Source organism: Pogoniulus pusillus, chromosome 30 (assembly GCF_015220805.1).
Source record: "Pogoniulus pusillus isolate bPogPus1 chromosome 30, bPogPus1.pri, whole genome shotgun sequence".
Lineage (NCBI taxonomy): Eukaryota > Metazoa > Chordata > Aves > Piciformes > Lybiidae > Pogoniulus > Pogoniulus pusillus.
This window is the reverse complement of record NC_087293.1, coordinates 1,947,214-1,961,545: the sequence shown is the minus strand read 5'-3', so window position 1 is coordinate 1,961,545 and position 14,332 is coordinate 1,947,214. Positions and strand designations below refer to the sequence as shown.

General features: G+C 50.4%; 1 protein-coding gene across 2 annotated transcripts in view; it reads right to left on the bottom strand.

Moving 5' to 3' along the window:
- Positions 1-14,332, bottom strand: part of PI4KA (phosphatidylinositol 4-kinase alpha) — a 93,984-nt gene that overhangs the window by 26,762 nt on the left and 52,890 nt on the right. For both annotated transcript variants that reach the window (XM_064168770.1, XM_064168771.1), the window contains exons 25-35: positions 14,200-14,324; positions 13,709-13,790; positions 12,358-12,441; positions 10,717-10,806; positions 7,609-7,728; positions 5,765-5,857; positions 4,923-5,079; positions 4,521-4,648; positions 3,146-3,304; positions 1,487-1,638; positions 904-1,011 (exon numbers count right to left, since the gene is read on the bottom strand). In XM_064168770.1, the coding sequence (XP_064024840.1) occupies positions 904-1,011; positions 1,487-1,638; positions 3,146-3,304; positions 4,521-4,648; positions 4,923-5,079; positions 5,765-5,857; positions 7,609-7,728; positions 10,717-10,806; positions 12,358-12,441; positions 13,709-13,790; positions 14,200-14,324 (1,298 nt within the window). The remainder of the gene's footprint in view (positions 1-903; positions 1,012-1,486; positions 1,639-3,145; positions 3,305-4,520; positions 4,649-4,922; positions 5,080-5,764; positions 5,858-7,608; positions 7,729-10,716; positions 10,807-12,357; positions 12,442-13,708; positions 13,791-14,199; positions 14,325-14,332) is intronic.

The following is a 14,332-nucleotide window of genomic DNA, read 5'->3' as shown; positions in this document are numbered from 1 at the left end:
AAAAGTAAAGGAGGAAGAGAAACCACAGAACTAACCAGGCTGGAAAACAGCTTCAAGGCCATCGAGTCCAACCTATCCCCTAACACCTTCTAATTAACAACCTCCTGGCACTAAGTGCCTCAGCTCCCTGGGCAGCCCATTCCAATGCCAACCACTCTTGCTGTGAAGAACTTCTTCATAACATCCAGACCAAACCTGCCCTGGCACAACTTGAGGCTGTGTCCCCTCCTTCTGTCACTGCTCGCCTGGGGAGGGGAGACCAACCCCACCTGGCTACAGCCTCCCTGCAGGCAGCTGCAGGCAGCAATGAGCTCTGCCCTGAGCCTCCTCCTCTCCAGGCTGCACACCCCCAGCTCCCTCAGCCTCTCCTCACAGGGCTGTGCTCCAGGCCCCTCCCCAGCCTTGCTGCCCTTCTCTGGACACCTTCCAGCACCTCAACATCTTTCTTAAACTGAGGGCCCCAGGTCTGGACACGGCACTCAAGCTGTGGCCTCACCAGTGCTGAGCACAGGGCAGAAGGACTTATCTGGTCCTGCTGACCACAGTGCTCCTGATACAGGCCAGGATGCCATTGGCCTTTTTGGCCACCTGGGCACACAGCTGGCTCATGTTGAGCTGCTGCCAAGCAGTACTCCCAGGTTCCTCTCTGCCTGGCTGCTCTCCAGCCACTCTATCCCTACCCTGTGGCACTGCATGGGGTTCTTGTGGCCAAAGTGCAGAACCTGGCAATCATAGAATGATTTGAGTTGGAAGGAACCTTAAAGATCATCCAGTTTCAACCCCCCTGCATGGGCAGGGACAGCTTCAAAGAGTAAGACAACTGCTGCTCTGAAGCCTCATGGAATGTTGAGGCAATCACCACCCTCCCCCTGCTTTTGGTGAGTAGCTGCAAACAAAAAGTACCTGAAATAATCAAAGGCAGTGGAATAAATCTTTTCCCTCAACACATTTCGAATAGTTGCATTTGGAACCACATCAGCATGCAGCAAAGACAGTCCCAGGGTCAGCAACCTAATAAACAAAACAGAGAACAAGAAGTTTGGCATTCCCAAAGCAGTGACCAGTGCCACACCAGCCAAAGCATGGCTCCAGCTGCATCCATTCAGCTCTTTGCAAAGCATCTGACCTAGAGCTCTTTGCAAACTGTTTTCATTATCAGCACTGTTCCTAAAGCTGTGACTACTGAACCACAGTGAGCCAAAGCCTTCAAGCCACAGAAGGTGGAAACAGAAGGAGCAAAGTTACCCCCACAGCTACAGTGACTGGATCCACGATGTGGGCAGTTCACTCCCAGAATTTCTGAAGCACCAAAAATGACTTTCAGGGTAAAGGCAGAGCTTAGACTACATCACTCCAGGCTTTTAAGGAAATTTTCACCACTTTCAAGCACAAGTTACAAATTTAGAGGTTGAGGTTGGTCTTTCTTTTTCTCCCACCCCTCTATAACCTTATTTCTCCCACCAAGGGTAAAAGAAAACCTACTCACTTAAATCGGGGTCCGATTGCTGCCACGTGCCGATTCAGGCTGCCTTTTGCCCCTCCAATGTTGAGCGACAGAGAGCGCTGGAGCAGGCTGGAGAAGATCTCTATTTGGTCAGAACTGCAATATTTGGCTATTTCAAACCTCTGCACCAAAAACTGAAAGAGAGAGACAGATGTGCTGTGCTTCCTCTGACTCCTTTTCAACTCAGCAAACCTCCAGCCTCTTCTCTTTCAGACACCTTCCTCCTCCTCAGTTATGATGTTCATCTATAAAGGGTGTCTGGACTTCAGCAAGGCCTTTGACACTGTCCCCCACAGCAAACTGCTGGCTAAGCTGTCAGCCCATGGCTTGGATGGCAACACTCTGTGCTGGGTTAGGAACTGGCTGGAGGGCTGAGCCCAGAGAGTGGTGGTGAATGGTGCCACATCCAGCTGGCGGCTGTCACTAGTGGTGTCCCTCAGGGGTCAGTGCTGGGCCCCATCCTTTTTAACATCTTCATAGATGATCTGGATGAGGGCATGGAGTCAGTCACCAGCAAGTGTGCAGATGACACCAAGCTGGGGGCAGATGTGGCTGGGTTGGAGGGCAGAAGGGCTCTGCAGCAGGACCTGGACCACCTGGACAGATGGGCAGAGTCCAGGGGGATGGTGTTCAACAGCTCCAAGTGCAGGGTGCTGCACTTTGGCCACAGCAACCCCATGCAGAGATACAGGCTGGGGTCAGAGTGGCTGAGAGCAGCCAGACAGAGAGGGATCTGGGGGTGCTGATTGATACCTGCCTGAACATGAGCCAGCAGTGTGCCCAGGTGGCCAAGAGAGCCAGTGGCATCCTGGCCTGCATCAGGAATGGTGTGGCCAGCAGGAGCAGGGAGGTCATTCTGCCCCTGTACTCTGCACTGGTTAGACCACACCTTGAGTACTGTGTTCAGTTCTGGGCCCCCCAGTTTAGGAGGGACATTGAGATGCTTGAGCGTGTCCAGAGAAGGGCAACGAGGCTGGGGAGAGGCCTTGAGCACAGCCCTACGAGGAGAGGCTGAGGGAGCTGGGATTGGTTAGCCTGGAGAAGAGGAGGCTCAGGGCAGACCTTATTGCTGTCTACAACTACCTGAGGGGTGGTTGTGGCCAGGAGGAGGTTGCTCTCTTCTCTCAGGTGGCCAGCGCCAGAACAAGAGGACACAGCCTCAGGCTGTGCCAGGGGAGATTTAGGCTGGAGGTGAGGAGAAAGTTCTTCCCTGAGAGAGTCATTGGACACTGGAATGGGCTGCCTGGGGAGGTGGTGGAGTCGCCGTCCCTGGAGCTGTTCAAGGCAGGATTGGACGTGGCACTTGGTGCCATGGTCTGGCCTTGAGCTCTGTGCTAAAGGGTTGGACTTGATGATCTGTGAGGTCTCTTCCAGCCCTGATGACACTGGGATGCTGGGTGATACTGTGCCTCCTGCCTTTGAGGCAGAAGGACAACCAGAGAGTCACAGAATTACTCAGGTTAGAAGGGACCTCTAAGGTCATCCAATCCAACCCACTGCAGTGGGCAGGGACATCCTCAGCTAGATCAGGTCGCCCACTGCAGTGACTCCATTCCCTGCCTGAGTCACAGCAACAAACAGTGCAGAGCAATGCAGCCCTGCGGCAGTGCTGCCACACTCGGGGCTTTCACAGCCACACACCTCTATCCAGATGTAGTGTGGGGTCACCTCTGGCGGGCAAGGCCTTGGCTGGCTCTCTTCTGAGGCTGCTAATGGATCTGCTTCTTTCTGCTCAGCAGAAAACAGGCCAACCTTCTGCTCCACTGTCATCTGCCAGGCTCCTGCCATTTCCCGCATGAACTGCAACCAGGAAGACAACAGCACTGCTTGGCTCAAGTGTTTCTGTTCCAGCAGCACCTCTCACACCACACAGAGAGCACTGCCCTCCTCCACAGCACACTCAAGAACCTCATACAGCAATTCCAACTCACTGCAGTGCTTATGGAGAGGCAGAGACAGGTTGTACATCCCACCTAAAAGAAAATGTTTCTTTCACATCCTAAATTCCAAAGGGAAGAAGGAGTCCCCTGGATGTTCCAGCTGGCAGCTGAAAGGCTAAGGGCAACAGCAGACGAGGGCTGTGTTTTGTGGAGGAGACCAAAGTGTTAGACCAGCTGGTGCTGGCCACTCTTCCACTCTACTGAGGGTCTTTGCCTCCAACACCATGACAGCAGAGACGCTCTCATGTGCTGCAGGCCACAGTCTGGCCCACGAACACACACTGCTGAAGTGCACCTCAAACAGCATTCACTCCTGCTGAACTTGCTCTAGGGAGCAGCATCACCCCGGAGAAAGGAGGCCAGCAACAAAGAGTCCTTATCTGATTTCTTTGGTGAGATATAAAGAACTCCCCAGAAACCTAAAAGCAAAATGGAAACTGTTGCTGAAGAAGTTACTCACTGAAATGTGGATGTAAGCTGACCTCAGGAGCCCGAGGTGGATGATCACCCACACAGTGCTCACTCACTGCAGCAGTCACCAGGGGCAGCTGTGTGTGGGCTGTCACCACACCATGCTGAGTTGCTTTAGTAGTGTCAGCTTCATCTCCACTCCACAAAATACAGCTGGTTCAGCCTCTTACAGTACAAGGACACTTAAAAGCCTATTTTTAATGCAAGGGTGCAATGCCAGGCCCCAGAGGCTCTGCCTGATGAGCAGAGGCATTGATTTCTCTTTGTTTTAAAACACCATTCTATAACCTGTGGTAGTTCATAACCTGATTCCTGAGCAGCTCAAGCATCTCAGCAGCAAGTAAATGGTGCAGCTGAGATCCTAACAGACTTCCTTTGCTAAATCATGCCTGCTGCTGAGAAAGATCCAGTTCCCACAGTCCACTTTGCAAGGGGTCTCATGCTTCCAAGAGGGCATGAACTGGGATTTCCTGGCAGGCAAAAGTGATTAACAGTGCATTTACCACCCTCACTAAACACAGATTCACAATAGCTGAGAATCTTTCCAATTTTTCTCTCTTCCCCACTTGCAAGGGCAGGGAAAGAGCTGTTAAAGAGCTTCTTACCGGCACTTCTATCCCATTCTTGGCAGCAAGCAGCCACTCCCAGCAAGCAATTGCTGTTTCCATGCCATGTTCATTGAACATTCGCAGGGGGCCCCAACACAGATGATGGAGGAGCTGGGGATCACAGTCTGAAAACAAACCTGCACTCAGATTTCTCCAAGATGAATAAATGCCTTTCACATCAGCGTGAAATCCCTGTGCACAGTAGGTAATAATCAATCCCCAATAAAGAGCTTCTAGCTCAAGAAGGCTTTTCCCCACTATAAGCTAATTGAAAGAACTCAAGCCACAGTTTTTCTTCCAGTGGGTGCACCCTGGGTTTGTACACAGATAGGGTTTGTGGTTTATTACTCTTGGCATTCACAGCCAGAGAGAGTAGAGCTCCCATTTGTTTTCCATTACCTTTGCTGCTTATTAGCAGTGCAGTCAACTTAAACATGGCCTGGGTGTAGAATTGAGCGTGGCCTGATTCAAGAGCATCATTCAGCTCTTTGACCATCAGTTTGTTCAGGTCAGAGGTTCGTCCTGTAGCATTTGAGAACTGAATCATTCCAGAAACCTGTAAAACAGAATGAGGTTTTCAACAGAATCTAGTTTGGCATTGGGCATGTGCTGAATAAGCAACTCCACAGAGATGTCTTCTATTAGTGCTGAGCTCAACCACAGAATGGGTTCAGTTGGAAGGAACCTCTGAAGGTCATCCAGTCCAACTGCCCTGCACTCAGCAGGGACATCCTCCACTAGATCAGGTCGCTCAGAGCCTGGTTGAGCTTCACCTGGAGTACCTCCAGGGATGGGGGTCTCATCTACGCCCCTGAGCAACCTGTGCCTGTGTTCCACCACCCTCATGCTGAGGAACTTGTTCCTCACATCTAATCTAAATCTGTTCTGCTGTCATTTCAAACCACTCCCTCTGATCCTATCACTCCAGGCTTTTGGAAACAGTTCCTCTGCAGCTTTCTTGTGTTCTTAGGTACTGGAAAGCCAGCATCAGGTCTCCCCAGAGCCTCCTCTTCTCCAGGCTGAACAACCCCAGCTAACTGCTACAAAGCTTTTGCAAGACCAACAATAAAATGATCTGTTCAATAACCAGGAAAATGAAGCTCTTTATCTTGAAGGGATTTAACTTGGGGGTTTGTGGTCAAAATAACATTGGCCCATGCACTCAGGTAGGTAGGAAGGGAGCCTGGAAAGCCATGCCAGAGCTCCTGGACACTCTTCACTGGGAGAAAGCCTGCACTTACCTCTCCTGCATAGCGGTTGCGCAGGTTCAGAGAAGCCATGAAGTTGGAGTAGTCTTTCTTCACACAAGTTGGTCTTTCAGTTAGCTGAGTTGCCTGTGACCAGAACACAAAGAGCTGTTTTGAGTTCACATCCAACTGCTTGTGGTTTCTTACATTTAGACAGTCACAGATGTTTTTCTGCCAACAAACAGTGTTGTGACTATGAGGTGTAACAGCTCCTGGACTGATACAAGTGACCTAAGAAATGTGCATTGATCACATCTAGATTTCAAGCTGGGTAGGTGGATTTATGTCTGCTTTTGGAAGGGCAGAGAAAGGGCAGAATTTCTGGGGCTGCTGCTCCCTTCTCATGAAGAGGTAAGGAAGATGACAGAAGAGCAGCTGTGGTTGGTTCTGTCCTCTCCACACAGCAGCTTGCTGAACTGTTTTGTTCCCATCTTTAAGAAGCACACTAATAATCCATGTCTCCCTTTGCAGAAGCACTCAGGGCTCTGTGCCTCAGAGGCTTCTCCTCAAAACCAATCAACCAACAAGAGTGGTGATTCTTTCTAGTGTACACTGAATTTATAATAGGAAGGATTCAATACTACTAAAACATAGGGCCAGCAAGCCATCAAAAATTCAACACTCCTGCAATGCTCTCTTTCAGTCCTGCAAAAGCCCAGCTCAGCTCAGCAACAGAGAAACTTCTGAGCCTCTTACTACATGCCTTGGATATTACAACTAAACTGCTAGCAATCTGAAAGAGCTTTTGCCACCTGGTTGGCATGCAGGAGGGTCCTGATGCAAACAAGTACTCTTAACCCATGCCACTACTCCAGAAAGCAGCTTGGCTCGGTCTTACTTGTTTCAAAGCATTAAACATCATCTACAGAAACCTCTTAACCAGGACCAGATACAGTTTTATTCTCTTCTTTGCACCATTTTACTTTTCAGTGTTTTCCAGGACAAGATGATTACAAGATCACAGGACGTTAAGGGTTGGAAGGGACCTCCACAGGTCATCAAGTATGACCCCCTGCAGGATCATGGAATCTAGCTCAGGTTGCACAGGAACACATCCAGGTGAGTCCTGAAAGTCTCCAGAGGAGACTCCACAACCTCTCTGTGCAGCCTGCTCTCTGGGCTCCATTGCTCCATGACTCTCCCAGTGAAGTTCTTCCTCATGTTGAGGTGCAACTTCCTGTGCTGTAGTTTACCTCCAGTGCCCCTTGTGCTATCCCAGAGCACAAGTGAGAAGAGTTTGTCCCCTCCCTCTTGATCCACAGCCCTCAGACACTTACAAACATTGATTAGACCCCCCCTAAGTCTTCTCAAAGCCTCAGATCCCTCAGCCTCTCCTCACAAGGTAGTGCTCAGCCCCTTAATTACCTTTGCAGCCCTCCCCTGGACTCTTTCAAGAAGATGCCCATCCCCCCTGAACTGGGTAGCCCAAACTGAATGCAATATTCCAGGTGAAGTCTCCCCAGGGCAGAGTAGAGAGGGAGAAGAACCTCCTTCTACCTGCTCTCCACACTCCTCTTAGGACATTCTTCCACAGAACCACAGAATTTCTTAGATTGGAAAAGCCCTTCAAGATCATCAGGTCCAGTCACTAAACTGCAGTGCAGGATGTCCCTGCTGACTGCAGAGGGGTTGGACTAGATAACCTCTGGAGGTCCCTTCCAACCCAACCCAGCCCTTGCTATGCTGTGCACTAAGGTATCTGAGCAACGTTCAAATGCTACAACAAAGGTGGTCTAGGAAGCCTGAGCTATGTGGCTGCACTGAATGCCACAGGATCAACACAACAGCTACACAGCTGCCAGACAGACAAACAGGCAAGAACTGTGCCCCACACTCACGCCCAGAGTGGTGTTCTGCCTGTTGTAGCCTGCGAAGTGCAGAACGCTCTCTGTAGCCATGGCCAGCCCTGTGTGCTGGGACAAACCTGACACCCAGTTCTGATGCTTGTTTAGGTACTCCTGCAAAACAGAAAGCAGTAAAACAAACAAATAGGTAAATCATTCACAGAATCACAGAACTCATCAGCTTGGAAAAGACCTCTGAGATCATCAAGTCCAATCTATAACCCAGCATCATCTAATCAACTAACCCATGGCACCAGGTGCCACATCCAGTCTCTTTTTCAGACACCTCCAGGGACTCCAACACCTCCCTGGGCAGCCCATTCCAATGCCAATCACTCTTGATGTGAAGAGCTTCCTCATGATATCCAGCCTACATCTGTACTAGCACAGCTTGAGGCTGTGTCCCCTTGTTCTGTCACTGCTTGCCTGGGAGAAGAGACCAACTGCAAATGGCTACAAACTCCCTTCAGGTAGCTGCAGACAGTGAACCTGCTCTTCTCCAGGCTCAACAACCCCAGCTGGACAAGAGCTGGGTGGGCAAGGACTGTGCTTTTCAAAACACAGCAGTTCATAACTGTTGCACCATTGCAAGCCATCAGAAACCTCAACTGCAGTTACAGGTTGAGGACTCAGTGTCCTGCCAGAGCGAGAAACTCCTGCAGAGCATCAGAGAGTCCCAGGGGCTGGAAGGTCCACAGAGGGTGGACACAGGAAACTGTAACTGTGTTATTCCATCCCAGAATCCTGCATCTCCCTGGATAAGGAGCTCACAACCAGTTCTCTTCTCCTCTCCCTCCTGTGTGCTGCTGTCACCTCTGCTTTGTGGGGCAGTGTGGCCTTCTGCAGCCTCTCTTGGCAGCCTCCCTCCTTACTGCGCAGTTGGGCCCAGCCCGGGGGAGTGTGCTGGGGCCTGGCAGGCCTCTCCTGGGGCAGGGGAGCAGTTTGGCCTCCTCAGGACCTACTGAGGTTGAGCAGGGCTGGGGGGAAGGGTCTGACTTGGAGGACACCCAGTGAGGCCTGGTAGAATCATAGAACCCATCAGGGCTGGAAGGGACCACAAGGATCAGCCAGTTCCAGCCCCCCTGCCACGGGCAGGGACTCCTCACACTAGAGCAGGCTGCCCACAGCCTCAGCCAGCCTGGCCTGAAACACCTCCAGGGATGAGGCTTCCACCACCTCCCTGGGCAGCCCCTTCCAGGCTCTCACCACCCTCATGCTGAAGAACTTCTTCCTAACATCCAGTCTGAATCTCCCATTTCCAGCTTTGCTCCATACCCCCCAGTCCTATCCCTACCTGACAGCCTAAAAAGTCCCTCCCCAGCTCCCCAGGCCACAAGAAGGTCCCCTGGGAGCCTTCTCCTCTCCAGCCTGCACAGCCCCAACTCCCTCAGTCTCTCCCACAGCAGAGCAGCTGCAGCCTCTGAGCATCCTCCTGGCCCTGCTCTGGACACCTTCCAGCACCTCCACATCCCTCTTGTCCCAGGGCTCCAGAGCTGGATGCAGTACTCCAGGGGGGTCTCAGCAGAGCAGAGCAGAGGGGCAGGGTCACTCCCCTGGTCCTGCTGCCCACACTGCTCTTGCTGCAGCCCAGGCTCTGGTTGCTCTCTGGGCTGCCAGAGCACACTGACAGCTCAGGTTGAGCTTCTTGTCCAGCAGCAGCCCCAAGTCCCTCTCCTCAGGGCTGCTCTCAAGCCTGGCACTGTCCAGCCTAGACTGGTGCTTGGGATTGCCTTCACCCAGATACAGGACCCTGCACTTGGTCTTGTTGAACTTCCTAAGGTTGGCTTGGTGGAGAACTGGGCCAAGACTGCTTCTGATTTTGTGTACATATTTCCTCTGTGCTTTTACACCTCTGGTACTTTTGGTCACTTGTAAACAGCATCTTCCCTTTCACCTCCCATTCTGTGCCACTGGTTTTATTTACTCCTTTGGGGGTAAAAGAGTTCCTGTCCTTTCACCCTGGGCAGCTCATGGCTCAAACCAGGACAACGACTGTGCTGGCTTGAAGCTAGCTAGAATGTTTTGGTGAGCAGGATTAGATCACAGGCTGTGAAAGAGAAACAATGCTGATGTCTACTTCACTCATAGGCTTGCTGAGATGTGTAAGAACAAGAGTACAAACACAGATAAGGCTTTAAGGTGCTTGGGCACTGCCTGAGCTCTGGGCTGCATTTTTCTCTCTAACCTCACCCTCCACCTCTCTGATTTATCCACTTTGCTTCCTTAATCCCCCTGGCCAACTTCCATTCTTCCTTGGGGCACAAGGCAACGTCTGGGGTAAGGCTGAGGGGCGGGAGAAGGTGGAAGGGAGGCTGGGAGCCCCACCTGGGGACTCAGGTTTCTGGGAGGGCTGCTGTGTGTCTGTATTGCCTTTTCCCTTGTCTATTTCTGTCTATAACTGTATAGACTGTAACTATCTGCTTGTGTATTGTGCTAGCTGTAAATATAAGCTTCCTTCAATTTCCAGAGCCAGCTGAGGCTAGTCTGGGTGATTTCCAAGGTGTGTGTGTTGAGGGGGCAGGTAACACCCAAACCAGGACAATTACAAACACCTGCCAACAAACAGACTGTCTCTGCTCCTATTAGAATCACAGAATGGGTTAGGTTGGAAGGGACCTCAAAGATCATCCAGTTCCAACCCCAGGCCACAGGCAGAGACACCTCTCACTAGAGCAGGTGGCTCAAGGCCTTGCTCCCCTGGCTGCAAGAAATTCTGAATGTTCTCCTAAATACACAAAGAGTAAAACTGGTTCCACCTTGTAAAGGGAGGTTGTGGCTGCCTCCTCCCTGGAGGTGTCCAAGGCCAGGTTGGATGAGGCCTTGAGTAGCTGAGTCTAGCTGGGAGGTCTCCCTGCCCATGGTGGGGAGGTTGGAGAAGATCACAGGAAGGGACCACAAGAATCATCTAGTTCCAATCCCCCTGCCATGGGCAGGGACAGCCTACCCTAGACCAGATTGGCCAGAACCTCAACAGAACCACAGAATCAGTCGGGGTTGGAAGGAAGCACAAAGGATGATCTCTGAGGGTCCTTCCAACCTGAGCCATTCTGTGATTGCATGAGCTGCAAAGAGCAAATCATCTCCTGGAAGCAGACAGCTTACCTGAAGGTGAGACTTTGTCACCGAGGGAGCCCACTTCATCGCCTCCTGCAGAATCATCCCACAGCGTGCAGCAAAATCCTTCACTATGCTCTACAATGAGAGAGCAGCAGAACAAGCAAGCAAACACTGAATAGGAGGCACTGGTTTCACTGGTGCTGGTAAATAACACGGGGAGGAAGACAAACTGCAGCAACTTGATACCATCAATACTTTCTGTAACAGTTAAAATGTACCCTTGTGTCCTGGAAGGCTGATAGGGCTGTTAGATGCCCTGGCTTGCCCCACCCTTCTGCTGATGGGCAAAGCAAGGGTGGGAGGAAAACAAAGGCTTGGGCCATTATGTCCCCTCCCAAAGTGATAAACAGGTACCCACAGGTGTTCAGGTACTTGTTGGTGTCTTGCCCAGAGAAGGGTGAGCAAGGCCTGGGGTCACCTAATATGGTGAGTTTTGCAAATGCCATTTTGATTGGTGAAGCTCTGTGGCCAAAGGAGCCTTTGCACTTGGGCAAGTCATAGAAATTGAGCTCAGCTGCCAGCAGTTGTGATGCCTCTGCCTGGCTGCTTCTGCCTCACTGCTGCACCTCAGTGCTCTGCCTCAGTGTATGCTGCCTCTGCCTCACTGCTGCACCTCAGTGCTCTGCCTCAGTGTATGCTGCCTCTGCCTGCCTGCTTCTGCCTCACTGCTGCACCTCAGTGCTCTGCCTCAGCGTGCGCTGCCTCTGCCTCACTGCTCTTGGACATGTTCTGCTCTGCCTCGTGCTTCACACCAGCTTAGCCCTGATGTTTGGGGCTTGAACTACCTGGAAATTTAAGTGCCTCAAAGTTTCCCAGGAGAAGGCATTTAAGTGCCTCATGATGTGGCAAGAAGTGCACCCACCATGGTGCTCTGCACATCTGCAAGAGATGCTGCCTGCACCTCTGCAAACCTCCATGCCAAGAGGAACCAGGATCAGGTCAGACATTGTCTGCCTCTCTCCCAGCACCCTGAGAAGATCTAGAAGCCTCTCAATGGCCAAGCACTGCCACAAAGGAGCCAAGGACTAGCTTGTAACTTCTACTCCACTGCACAGCCTTGCTCTGGGGCTCCAGGCTGCCTATTTGTAAGTAGGCAAAGCCATTTTGTGGCTAAACTTTTCCAATGTTCTGATTCTCCTAAATGAATTAATTGCTCATAAGCATCCTTGGGAAGAGTTTCTTGACTGAATTAGAACCAGAATGTAAGTAATTAGTATAGAGCTGTGGGTGAGGCTCTCCAGAAATAAAATTAGCTACATATTTTGTAATCCCTGCCTCATGAATTGCCCCAACCAATTCACCTTGGAAGAGAATCACAGAATCATAGAATCAACCAGGTTGGAAGAGACCTCCAAGATCATCCAGTCCAACCTAGCACCCAGCCCTAGCCAGTCAACTAGACCATGGCACTAAGTGCCTCATCCAGGCTTTTCTTGAAGACCTCCAGGGACAGAACTCTCAGTCTTCAAGTCAAACAAAACAGGGAGAATCAGAAAAAACACAGATACCAAAGTGTCATTTAGTAGTAGAAAAAACCTTCCCCAGGAAAGTCACCTTTAAAAAAGGACCATTCAGAGAAGCTCTCCTTGGCTTAAGAGCAAATGGATATGAACCAGGCTTGCTTACCTCTCTGGCCTCATGTGTGTCAGGGACAGTTATTCTATAAGGAGCATCAGGGATGTCATAGTATGGTTGGTCCTTGTGAATGTCCTAAAGAGAAACAATTATGAACTGTCAACAAGGTAAAAGTAATGCTCACTTAAGATGGACCCTACAAGCAGCACTCTCCTCAAACTCAACTCTGATTCACTAAACCTTTTTGCTTGCTCTCCAAGTCAACCTCAACACCTCCAAGAACTGTGGGCTTGGATTTTTTTTTTTAATACCAGCTTAGTTTTCTGTAGAAATCATTTGCCCATGGCCCTCTCCTTGGCATTTAGGTCAAAAATAAAACTCTACACAGCATTACCACCTTAAAAAATACAAATATGGGACACCAGCATACAGACACAGACTGGAAAAAAGATGACAACCATAATGCATGAAAAGAACACAAACAAAAAACCAGCAAATGCTTCTTTCAGATGAGACAGTCCAACAGTTACAACCCACAGCTGGTGAGCCTGTGTTTTGTACACAGGAGGCAAACCACATTCCAGCCTGCACGTAAAGTAGTGTAGGCAGCAGGTGGAGAGAGGGGATCCTGCCCCTCTGCTCTGCTCAGACCTCACCTGCAGTGCTGTGTTCAGCTTTGGAGCCCTCAGACATGGACCTGATGGAGAAGATCCAGAAGAGGGCCACAAAAATGATTGGGGTCTGGAGCACCTCTGCTATGAGGACAGGCTGAGGGAGCTGAAGTTGTTCAGCCTGACGAAGAGAAGGCTCAGGGAGACCTAACAGCAGCCTGGCAGTACCTGAAGGGGCTAGAAGAAGGCTGCAGAGGGACTGTTCCCAAAAGCCTGCAGTGACAGGATGAGAGGCAATGGTTTGAAATGAGAGGAGATTTAGATTGGATGTTAGGAAAAAGTGTTTTTACCATGAGGGTGGTGGACACTGGCACGGGTCACCCAGGGAGGTAGCTGAGGCCACATCCCTGGAGATCTTCAAGGTGAGGCTTGACAAGGCTCTGAGTAACCTACTCTAGGGGAGGATGTCCCTGCTGACTGCAGGGCAGCTGAACTGGATGAGCTTTGGATGTCCCTTCCAAGTCAACCCATTCTGTGACGCTAAGTGTGACTTTCTGAACCACATGTGACAGTAACTTTGCAGCAGTTTCCCTGCCTAGGAAGCAGGTGTGCAAATGCACTGATTTCACAGAAGCTAAAATGAAAGTGTTATCCATCTTAGTGATGATAGCAAAACCAAATGAAGCACTCAAGTAACTACCAAAGAAGTGCAAAAAACCCTCAGTTCTGTAAAGTAAAGCCCGAAGCATAAACTTGATCCCCCTAAGAGCATCACTGTAAAGTGAACTTACTGCACTGAGAGACAGTGACAGTGTCTGCAGAATATCCAGCATAGTCTTCAGCACAGTCCCACTCCACAGCAAGTGAGGAAATCTGGAGCAAGACAGGATTGAGTAACACAGTAAGCATGGAGAACTGAGGAAGGAAATGATCTGATGAAGCAATGGAGTTTGCTATACACAAGGTTAGCTCAGTGGAAGACACAAAGCTTGCCAGGGCTCACAGGAGCCTAGCTCAGTGCTGTTTAAAGCTCTCTAAGAGCTGAGATTGCATTCATTTCCCAGGCACTCTGCTTTGCTCCAGCCACAAGAATACTAAGGAGACAGACATTTTAAGCAGGACTTTCAGAGCCCAGCTTTAAAAAAGTATTAAAAGTCGTTTTTCAAGGAGGTGTTTGAGAGCTACCGGCCAGGAAATTCACATGACTGTTGCCATCAACTGCACAAGGGGTGGCTAAGCAGTCAATGTGAAAAGAGAGCAGAGCAATGAAACCTGTACTCACTTGTCTACCAGACCAGACAAGTATTTGTCTGCAACTCTCCTGATCCTCTTGTGGATGTGGTTGAAGTTCACCAGCAGGAACTGAGCATGTCTCTCCAGCTCCTCCTCGTTCTCCTTTGTTTTAGGCTGCAAAG